This window comes from Carassius gibelio, chromosome B4 (genome assembly GCF_023724105.1).
Source record: "Carassius gibelio isolate Cgi1373 ecotype wild population from Czech Republic chromosome B4, carGib1.2-hapl.c, whole genome shotgun sequence".
NCBI lineage: Eukaryota > Metazoa > Chordata > Actinopteri > Cypriniformes > Cyprinidae > Carassius > Carassius gibelio.
This window is the reverse complement of record NC_068399.1, coordinates 9,131,446-9,142,658: the sequence shown is the minus strand read 5'-3', so window position 1 is coordinate 9,142,658 and position 11,213 is coordinate 9,131,446. Positions and strand designations below refer to the sequence as shown.

The following is an 11,213-nucleotide window of genomic DNA, read 5'->3' as shown; positions in this document are numbered from 1 at the left end:
TTTAGGATATATACTGTATTGTTCATCCGTTAAATACATAAAACCAGCGGTCCATTCGACCAAATACTAAATAAACTGTTATATTAATTGTCCTACTTATTAAACGAGGTTTGCAACCTTATTACAGATATTTATGTCTTATATGCCATGTTGATATCCATGCCAGAATGAGTAACAGGGAAGCAGAGGGATAATTAATCCAAAAATAAAATGTTTGATAAGCCTCAAGTTGTTCTAAACCAGACTCACTTATGTGTAATGCAATATATATATTTTTAAGTTGTACATTTGTAACTAAATGTTGGTTTGTAGATCCATTTTTCTAACTACAATGTTGTTACCAAAACTAAAAAAGGTACCAAATACAACAGATTGTCAACGATATTTTTAATCTTTAAGATTCATTCAGTAAGTAGGATAACCATTTGTACAAAAAAACAAAAAACAAACGTGATTTACATCATGCGTGTGCTGGAAATGAAACCAATCATATCAGGTTCATTTGATATATTCACCAATAAATGAATGCAAGGTAGATCTAGTGCTGCTCAACACTTAAAACACATACCTCATCGTGTAAGGCAGTAAAAAGGCCACTTACAGGGGAAAGAAAAACTTCCAGAGATCATTTTCAGGACAGACTGCCATCAAGCAGCAGTTCTGTGGTTTACACACATCAGATCATACAATGTACACAACACAACATCCGCACAGAAAGTACTGTGAGGAAATGAGTTGTGTATATATATAAAAAATAACCACTTCTGTGTGATCACTTCCTCATATATATGCCTCAAAACCGTGGGGAATTACTTTTGATTAGAGCAGTGGAAATCTCCGGGTGCCTGGTTTTTTTTTTCCCTCAAAAAACATTAGAAGCATATCAATATTTCAAGATCTTCAATGTAATACTGACCTCTAAACCATCCCTCCTGCAAACATGGAAGACTGTACAGATCTTCTCCACACTCGCAGAATTAAAAACGAATCCATGAAACGCTCCTTGTAAAAACTGTCATCTAAACCTCAAAGACTTCCTCAAATAGCAGCTAAATTAAAACCCAAAGGAATGTCGATGAATCCAGACTCGTGTCTTTGCTATAAGCAAATGTGGCCATTATCTTTGATACAATGAGCAGCACTTACAGTAGGACCACGAGTGATTTCACAGTAGCTCTTCTAGACGAAAGTAAATGTGTGTGTTGTGTTACTGGAGTCGTACGAGCCTCATTCAGTCAAACACATAAGAGCGGGGCTGGATGCTGCTTTAGGCTTTCTTCTCTTGCAGGGTTCGGTGCAGCTCGTCCGCGTCCTCTCCTGTTTTCACGCGTATGAGCACTGGGACGGGTGTGTTGGGGTTCTTGTCGTCCACAGGAGGGTTTGGCACGCACACCACCATCACGTTGTTTTTGCCGGTTCGTGAGCAAGGCATGGAAGAAGACACCATGATGTTCAACAAGATGTTCCCTATAAAAAAACAAAAACAGAAGTCAGTGAGCACACATATGTACATAATACACCACGTGAAGCTCTGATGTAGAAACTAAAGCTGCATGACTTCAGGCCAGCATTTTTCCTTGCATTATGAATGGAAACTGCCAATTTTGATCAACTGAATGTGTCCCTGACACACAGATGCAGACACTGACCCAGGTTGGTGTCGGCTCGCACCAAAAGCTGAAGTTTGTTCTCAGCCACCATCTTCAGATGCAGTGTTCCCACCCCCTTCTCCTTAAACTCTCCGTCCTTCTTATAGAACAACTTACACCTGCCGAAAAGATCATTTTGAAACATAAGATATGAGATAGATGAATGATTTAAAGATTGAGTGAAGGTACGTGATGTGTACTTTTTGGAGTAGAAGGCGTCTTTCTCCTTGATCTCTTTCACCACAGGAACAGGCGGCTCCTCCGATTCCTCTCCGTTCTCGTCTAAAACAAGAAAACAGTACATTTATGAGGAGAGGGAAAAAAGTTCTGTGAGTGCGCTATCATGAGAAATGATATATCTTCTGCAAGTACTACTTATTGATACAAACCTTTCAAAACGTATGCTATCTTCAAAAAAAAAAAAAAAAAAATTACACTAAAGAGCAGAAAATGTATATATTTTTGCACACATATGCTATATAGTTGTTCCTTTACATTTTTTTGCGACCTTCAATTTGCACATTTTAAGTATAAATTACAATATTGTGGAATAAAAGATAAAATGAAATGCTATTTAAATATATTTACTTGGAAAGATTTATCCAAAACAGTAAAATTTGGAATTTAAAAAATTATAGAAATCAGATTAAAATAGTTGTTAGTTGCATCCTAAATTATTTTTTAACCTTAATTTCTTTTAGCGAATTTTTTATTATTTCTTTCTTTTTTTACTTTTGCACATTCATGAAATTACATTTCCACAGCATCTCTATTCTCTACAGAAAATGTTATTTTCTCCCACATTTAAATGTAGATGTATGATGTTTTGACCATTACACAGAATTTCTCCATAGTGGCTAACATATGATGAAAAAGACCATAACTATAAACATAATAGAGGTGGAACAGTTCAACTTATCACGGTTTTACAGTCACTGTTTCAGTACGGTTTGGTATGTGCCGTTTAGGAAAAACTATGCTGTCTAATGAAATGAAAAAAAAAATACAATTTTTTTTTTTTTTTTAGGTAGGTCTAACATTAGTTTCTAGGTACAGAAATTTAATAATCAATTATAAAATAGCATTGCATATTTGATTGTATAAATAAAACATGAATCTTTATTAAAGTAAAAAAAAATCATCTCAATCAAGAGCAATGAGTGATTTCCTGTATGATTAATGTTAAGAAAGTACTGTCACTTTAAGAGAATAAATGATCCAGTAAATTGTCTACAATAATCACACTTTCTAATCAGCATCTTGATATGCCACACCCATGAGGTGGATGGATTATCTCGGCAAAGGAGAAGTGCTCACTAACACAGTTTTAGACAGATTTGTGAACAATATTTGAGAGAAATAGATAAAGTCTTACATCTCATGAAAAATTTGAGCAATAACAAGTGTTGTATTTGTAATTTCGTTCAGTGTACATTACAAATATTTCTATATAGTCTAAATTATATAAATATAAACAAATATTTTCAAAATATATACTGCATGTTTGTGTATTTACACTATATTTTGGATGCGATTCATTGTTTGACAGCACTACTTGGAATACAAACGAAAAGACAGCATGTACACTACAGTGTGCAGCTGACCTGTGAATGTGAATGAGTGTGTGTGCTGTTCGTGTACCTGCAGTCTGGCTGCTGCTGGCTGCATTCAGAGAGGATGACACCGCAGGACTGACACTACTGACGGCTGTTCCAAACACAGACACGCCTGAAGAGGAGGAAAACGAGAACGACGGTGCTCCGCTGGACGCAAGTGTGCCTAGCACAGAGCTGTCCACCTTCTGGCCAAAATTAAAGGAGACGCCTGGAGGAGCCACGGCTGCTGGTTTGTCTGGTGCAGCAACATCCTTGTCTTTAAATGAAAAGAGCTGTGGCGCTGCACCGCTGACAGACGCGGTCACAGCAGCACTCGTGCCAGAAACAGAAACGGAAGCAGTTTTTCCACCCGTCAGAAGCTGCTTCTGCTCCCCTCCAAACGACGTGCTCTCCACCCCGCTTTCTGATGCACAGCTGCCATATTTCTTCTCGATGCTGGCCAGGTGTCGCTCGTAGTCACGGAAGATGGGGTTGAGGTCGCACAGGGGGTTGTCATTGACATGCTTGGTGATCCAGTCGCGCACAGAGCAGTTTAGTGCGGTGAGCTGCCGGTTGTATTCTTTACTGCTAGGGGCGGAGCCATTAGAGGTGACATCACCATCTGTGGGTTTGGAGGGGGTGGAGCTGTTGAACATTAAGGGGCCTGAGGATGAAAGGAGAGATGTCAGGTGACTCTACAGAGCTGTAATACAAATGCTGCTCTGCTAACAGCATGATGATCACTGCTCATCCTTCCTCTCAGTGCAGCCAACTCAAGTCATATGACCTGATTTAATGCTAAGTCATGAATAGATATTTGAACTATTATAAGAATACTCAGAAGTGGAAGCTACAGAAAATATTCTGGTTTTCTTAAATATATTCACATCCCAGTGTAGCATGCAATGACTAAATGGCATTTGTAGAATTGTTTCCCCAAGTAGTGTAACCAAAAACGTTGTATTGCATAAAACAATGCTAGATGAACACACCAAATTAATCAAGTCAAAACTTGTGTCATACTAATGAATTCCCTTGGTTGTGTGACTGCTGAACTCATGAAATGAATGATAGACAATTCTCAGTGTGCTCAGTGCTGGGCATCATGTCAGACTGGGTTGGTGCCACAACCCTAAAAAGACCAGTTTGTGGTTTATAGGGTAAGCATGCTCTGTGATTGACTAATGAAGAGCTGGAATAATGCACAAATACAGAAGCAGCTGACAACACTGCTGATATAAATAGACTAATGAATCAAGACCAGATCCAAAGGGAGCGACAAACAACTGGATTATTTATGAAGATTGAAAGAGCCACATTTAAAAGCTGATTTATGAATGTAGACCAGTATTGTCAGAGTACTCAAACCAATTCACCATCAGATCTGAGGCAAACAGTGGCATAACATATGCGCTAGTGGTGGGGGAAAAATCGATATAGTATAGTTTCGCAATATTTTCAACGGCAATACTTTAACGATACACTGATGCCAAGTATCGATCTTTTAGTATAATATTTGGTAGAATAATAAAATTAATTTCTTGACAATCCAGTAGATGCTGGTGTTGAGTTTTTTTTTCCGGTGAGGTCTGCTGAGTCACCTTCAGCATGCAGTACGTTAATAAAATAAAGATGACGGCATCACGGAAAGTTATCAGGAAAACCCCTTCTGTATTTAAATCGGATGTATGGACTTCGGATTTGTAAACAAAGTGGGGATGCAAGTAGGGATGCACCAAATTTGATCTCCTCGACACTGTGCAGTTTGAAGCTCCACTCAATGTTATGCTCTATGAATTTGCTTTCCGCTCAACTACCACCCATGCTCACCGGAAAAGCAAAGTCCGCTCAAATAACACACCAACAGAAAATATATAGGCTGTATACATGCTCCTGTTTGAAGTAGAGGTCGACCGATATATCACTCGGCCGTATTTGTCTTTTTTTTATATATATATTGGTATTGGCCGATATCCATGTTTAGTAGTGCCGATTTAAAGTCAGGCACGTCGGTGGGCAGCCCCTGTTATTGGTGCGGTGGAAAGTGCTGCTGCTGCTGCTGCCGCTGCATGTGAAGCACCCCAAGCCAAAACTTTTGGAAGATTCAACAACAGTCCTGGGGGATAAAGGTAGAATTTCACTCTGTAAATAGGGTGGAGAAGTTGGCAGCTCTCACAAACATTGCAGCGTGACGTTACCAAAGCAAACTGTCTCTGACATTACTCCGCCTTGCTCACAGAAAGCAGCGTGCTTTGAGAGACAGCTGTCCTAGAGCTGCCTAAAATGGTGAATGAAATTTGTTCGGAAGCATGGTTTGATGCAGACATTAACCAGTTTTCCACCCAACTCATTTGTATTTAGAGATGTCAATATTCGATAATTTCCATGATCGATCGTGGTTTAAATTAATGATCAGTTAATAACCTTAATGCTGCAAAATGCGTCTGCAGTGTTATTATTATTATGTGCAAATGCCACTTGGAAAAAAAGCTTTCTCACCCGAATTAAAGGGGTTTTAGTCTGAATAAAATGCTAGTAGCAGGACTGTAAAAAGGAATAGATGTGTTTATGATCATTTTATAAAATGAAGAGAGCATGTCATACGTTGGAGATCATTTCACTTTGTTGACTGTTTCTCGTTGAGGAGACCGCTGAATGCGCATCTTTAAATGGTTTTGTGGTGCTCATTGTTGTATTTTAAAACGCAACTGCAATGTTTTCAAAAGACACTATAGTAGTGGTGCAATGGATCATCATCATGATCCGTTCAGATTAATATCTTCAGTTCAGCACAAACGTGACCCGCGGATTGATTTATGAAAAAATTTTCAGTCCTCACTCAGTGGTCATGGCGAACGGAGGAACTTGAACGCCCCGCGCATTTTGGCGTCCCTGTCAGATATGATGATGAAGGAAAGAGGTTAGAGTGAAAAGATTGTGCCAGATCTTTATGAACAGGAGAAGAAAAAAGTTGTGGATGAACTATCCCGAGCATCCTCTGTTGTGCTCACGACAGAAGGGTGGACGTCCAGGGGGACGGAGAGCTTTGTGACGATAACTTCTCACTTCATCAAAGCAGACTGGGAGATGGAAAGTCCGGCTATTATGTTAAAAAGAAGATATAATGCCATGTGCACTTAAGTCGATTTCATATATTTTAATTGAATACTTTAATTTTAATAAAAAAAAGACAAAAATGTATGTTTATTTTTTGTCTTGGCCTTTTTTATTTTTTGCTGATTCGAAAAATGATCCGATCCGTACGAGGACGAGCGAGCACGGGTTTCACTAGATGTATTTGGAGGTTATATACACACACACAAAAAGTTTGGACACAAACAGAGTTTTCTTTATTTTCACGACTATGAAAATTGTAGAGTCACACTGAAGGCATCAAGGGCTAGTATTTGCCCAAGAAGGAGAGTGATGGGGTGCTGCGCCAGATGACCTGGCCTCCACAGTCACCGGACCTGAACCCAATCCAGATGGTTTAGGGGTGAGCTGGACCGTAGACGGAAGGCAAAAGGGCCAACAAGTGCTAAGCATCTCTCGGGGAACTCCTTCAAGACTGTTGGAAGGTCATTTCAGGTGACTACCTCTTGAAGCTCATCAAGAGAATGCCAAGAGTGTGCAAAGCAGTAATCAAAGCAAAAGGTGGCTACTTTGAAGGACCTGCAATATGACATATTTTCAGTTGTTTCACACTTTTTTGTTATGTATATAATTCCATATATAATTCCACATGTGTTAATTCATAGTTTTGATGCCTTCAGTGTGACTCTACAATTTTCATAGTCATGAAAATAAAGAAAACTCTTTGAATGAGAAGGTGTGTCCAAACTTTTGGTCGGTACTGTGTGTGTGTGTGTGTGTGTGTGTGTGTGTGTGTAAATTAGTATATCAGTCTGGGGAGGAAACTGAAAAATGTATTAGGCAATGGCGATTATATTGCCAAGGTGTGCATAGAGGGTTGAAAACTATAACGGTAAATTCACAGAGAAATTATATTGTTGTAATCACTTTCAGATTTTTTTTTTCCAGTTGATGAATGATACAGACATTGACATCCAATCAGAATCCATCCTGTTATAATGATCTTGAGACTTTAAAAGCAGAATATGCATGTGCGCTTGTAAACAGACAAAATCGTTCACTGGTGTGGACGCTAATATCGTTATCTTTAAAGTTATCATCCTCGGTGTGAACAGTGCTTAAATAAGGGTGTACTCACACTAGGCACGGTTGCCATGAACCGGGCCCGAGTACGATTGTCCCCCCTCCCCACTCCCCCTCTGGCCTGCACTCACATATAGGGTTTCAGCATTCGTGCCGGAGCACGCTTACGTCATTATGGTGCGACGGTTTGGGGATAAACAGGAAGAGCGGCGCTCTATGAACACAATGGAGTGCATCGCTCTGTTTTCTTTGTGGATAATTTTGTGTTGTTTGGTCCACAGCCCTCTCACAGCCTGTTGTTAAACAGATGTGTCGCCTTAGTGGCGCGAATATTTTCACGTAATCGTGCTGCTCGTATGAGGATGTTTGCAAGATACCAGCTGAAGTGCAGCAAGGACTTTGCAGTTTTTAGTTTTTTTATGCGTTTTGCACCTCTGCCATAGACCAAATCGACCCTTTCCCTGCCATGTTGGTTTTGGAGCGTCGCAAAACCATGATGCAAAGCGTCCTTTTCCGTGCTCCGGCACAGTTAGCGCTCACACTGCATGCGAACCGCGCCCGAGTCCAACTGAACCGTGCCCTGGCCCACCTCTTCCAAGCGGGCCAGGGCCGGCCAATCGAGCCGTGCCCGGGCACGATTCGGAGCACTCACACTAGTCAAACGAACCGCGCTTTGGTGGTCAAACGCACTCGGGCACGGTTCAAACTGGCAGTGTGAGTACACCCTAAAAGAAAATTCTTGGCAAAATCATGTAATGTGTTCCAGCTTTCAGGCTGTCAGTCAGTAATGGCCTATTTACCTGTAAATAATATGGTCCAAAACATTTTCCAAATGGACACATTTTCTCTAAAACGGGAAATAGCCTTATATTAAATGCTTCAAGAGATGATTACTATGGCTACTACTAAGCATATAGTTTACTATGGCTCCCAAGTCAGCAAGCGAATCATCATTGAGCCTATATACAAACGGACTGCGATGGGGTGTAATAATTGACTCAAATATTTTTTTAAAGCTATTTAAAAAGAGTCCATGTACTATATGTTGTTTTATGAATTGCAATTTAATTAATTTACTACTTTTACAATTCATAATAAAAACTTAAAAAACCAACCAGTTACTCATTTTATTTCTTAGTCAACCGAATTTTACTCAGATTTTACCCAAGGCAAACTGTTTATTTTGTACCTTGGACTTACCACTCACACCCAGTACATGTAAAAGACTTACCACTGTTAGTTTTCGCAGATGTGGGAACATTAAAACCAGCAAAGGATGGGGCCACCGATGCTACGCTGCCATTGGTCAGGCTGGAGAGAGGTTTGAAACCAGCTCCATTACCGAAGCCAGAGAACGATGTCGACCCTGTGGCCGGGGTCAGAGAGAACCCCTTAAATGCTTTGAAAGACCCTCCACTCTCTCCCTGTGACAAAACAGCAAAACTTAACTATAAAACACCCTACTGGATAACACATAACTGGATGTCATCTGGGACAAAAAAGATGCGTTACTACCTCTGCTCCTACGTTACGACGCCTGGCTTTCTTGATGGCGCGATTCTTCATCACATCGTCACTCGCAATTGAAAACATTCCTGCCTGAGACCACAAGATATAAATATATATATTTATATAAAAAAATTAAGTACCTTTAAGATATTTTGGAAAAGTGTGAAAGCCCATTTACGCCACTGAATGAAAAAAGGTAATTGCGACTTTTTATCTCGCAATATGCAGGAGATCTAAATTTGCAATTGTGAGTTATAAAGTCATAATTGCGAGACAAACTCGCAACTCTAAGCAATAAACTTGCAATTCCAAAAAGTCAAGTCAAGTACAAATTCACAACTGACTTTTTTTCCTCAGAATTGCGAGTTTATAGTTTGCAATTCTGACATTATAACCCACAATTGCATTTATGTCATGCAATTCTGAAAAAAAAAAAGTCACAATAATCTTTTTTATTCAGTGGCGGAATCGGATTTCCATAGATAAGACTGTTTCCAATGGGAATGTAAAGTGGTTTGACAGTGAAAGAGTTTAGATGCTGAAAATTGTCACACCTCCTCGCCTTCATCTTCCTGATCCCAGTTCCTGTCGGTCAACTCGTTTTCAGCAATCCGTTTGGCCATCACAGCTCAGCTGTCAAATACAAACATACAAATACAAATAAAAAGCAAGAAAGGCTAGATAACAACAGAAAGTAAACTCAAATATTAAGTTATATTTAAAACATGGCTATTTTTGCTGGCCAGTTCTGTTAACTAGCTATTCAAATATCAACAGACAAGAAACCTGATTTAGTCTTTTGTTCTTGACCGTACTATTACATTTGACCCAATAAAGACAAGGCAACATTCAAACCTTCAATATAATAACTTAAACCACCCAAATATCTTTTAGATACTAACAACATGACTAACGTTAGTTAATTCGGTCTGGGTAAGGTTAACGCATTTCATTTGAATGACGTTACAGATTTCGCAAACTACCGGCAGATGAATATTAGACAGATCAAACATGATTTTAATCGCTTAATTTCTGACTCCAATCGCATTATATTACGTACATAGTGTGCTTATCTATTGATACGATACATTTATGTGATTATGATTATTTAAATGTGCTCATGACCAGCCGGTAGTTGAGTAAATATGAATATGATGTAACACGGGCCAGTGTAAAATAAAACACTATTTAATGAAGAATTATACATAACGTTAACTGTTACCTCACACTGTCTCCCGCCAACGGTTCGCGCCACACACTCAGTATCAGATGTTTGAATGCTGACCGCGGGAATCTCGTGCATAGGAGGAGAAGGCCGCGCGCTCACACCGCCATCTTACAAACTCGTCTCACACTGCGCATGTGTGCAGAGCAGCATACTACACATGCGCACAGAGAAGCAGCCTCACATTGCGCATGTGCAATAAACAGTAGAGGCCACAGCTCTGTGGGAAATGTAGTCTCTCAGTGACATAACGTAGACGTTATGGAGTCATGAAGAGAACGCAATGAATGTTTTCATTTATTTAATAATAACTTTTAAGATAAATAACGTTGTTTTGTTTCAGCTTGCTACATTTAAGTTATAATATATTTGCTATTTTTATTATAGTCACGCTAAAAAGGTGCAGTAAAGGACAACAAACACAAAAGTGTCTGTTTGTTAGACTATAACTAAATGTCAAATAGCACATTGATGTTTTATAAGTAAAACAAATATGAATTGTTCTTTATTATTTATCTAATTCATAAAATGTCATCCTCACACTATAATATCTGGTCTTTAGACTAGCAACATTAGTAGTAACTGGATTAATCACATGGGCTTTTAGGTAGGCCTACCTTCTAAAACAAACTTGTTTGTGAGCATTGTGTCAATTTCTATGTAAATTAACCTATTGTGTCCCTTAGGAGAACCCCCTTCTACCCCCAATTGCCTTTCACTTGCTGTTCTCTCCATAAAAGTAATGTATAAATCAGTTTAATTATATGATTCTGTGTGTGAGTGGATATTTCATCCAGCATCTTTTCCTCCTGTAGGCACAGTTACAGACACGTTTGAGGGCTTGGAGGAACAGATGGCTGTGTTCCAATCTCTCAGGATCCCACACTTCTGTGCCAACTCAGAAGCAGGTGTTTCAGAAAGCACGTAATGCCAGAGGTCCTGACGGCCAACAGGAGATTTCCTGGACCAGCAGGATGCGAGAAAGCCAAGGTCTGTAGCCATCATACTAAACTGACTATGCTGTGTACAATCATTTCTAATAATTAAAAGTAAAAAATA

The 11,213-nt window shown here is 39.4% G+C and overlaps 2 protein-coding genes across 2 annotated transcripts in view; one reads left to right on the top strand and one right to left on the bottom strand.

Annotated features, from left to right (window-relative positions):
- Positions 1-372: 372 nt before the first annotated feature.
- LOC127956427 (nuclear pore complex protein Nup50-like) lies at positions 373-10,319 on the bottom strand. Its single transcript, XM_052554307.1, has 8 exons — positions 10,152-10,319; positions 9,484-9,562; positions 8,936-9,019; positions 8,652-8,844; positions 3,291-3,908; positions 1,850-1,931; positions 1,650-1,768; positions 373-1,467 (listed from the first exon to the last, which is right to left on the bottom strand). Exons 2-8 carry the CDS (start codon positions 9,550-9,552, stop codon positions 1,268-1,270), a joined length of 1,365 nt encoding a protein of 454 aa, XP_052410267.1. The 5' UTR covers positions 9,553-9,562; positions 10,152-10,319; the 3' UTR covers positions 373-1,267.
- A 422-nt stretch (positions 10,320-10,741) lies between these two features.
- Positions 10,742-11,213, top strand: part of LOC127956426 (PHD finger protein 21B-like) — a 54,020-nt gene continuing 53,548 nt past the window's right edge. The window contains exons 1-2 of the mRNA XM_052554303.1: positions 10,742-10,893; positions 10,970-11,144. Of these exons, the coding sequence (XP_052410263.1) occupies positions 11,082-11,144 (63 nt within the window). The 5' untranslated portion in view covers positions 10,742-10,893; positions 10,970-11,081. The remainder of the gene's footprint in view (positions 10,894-10,969; positions 11,145-11,213) is intronic.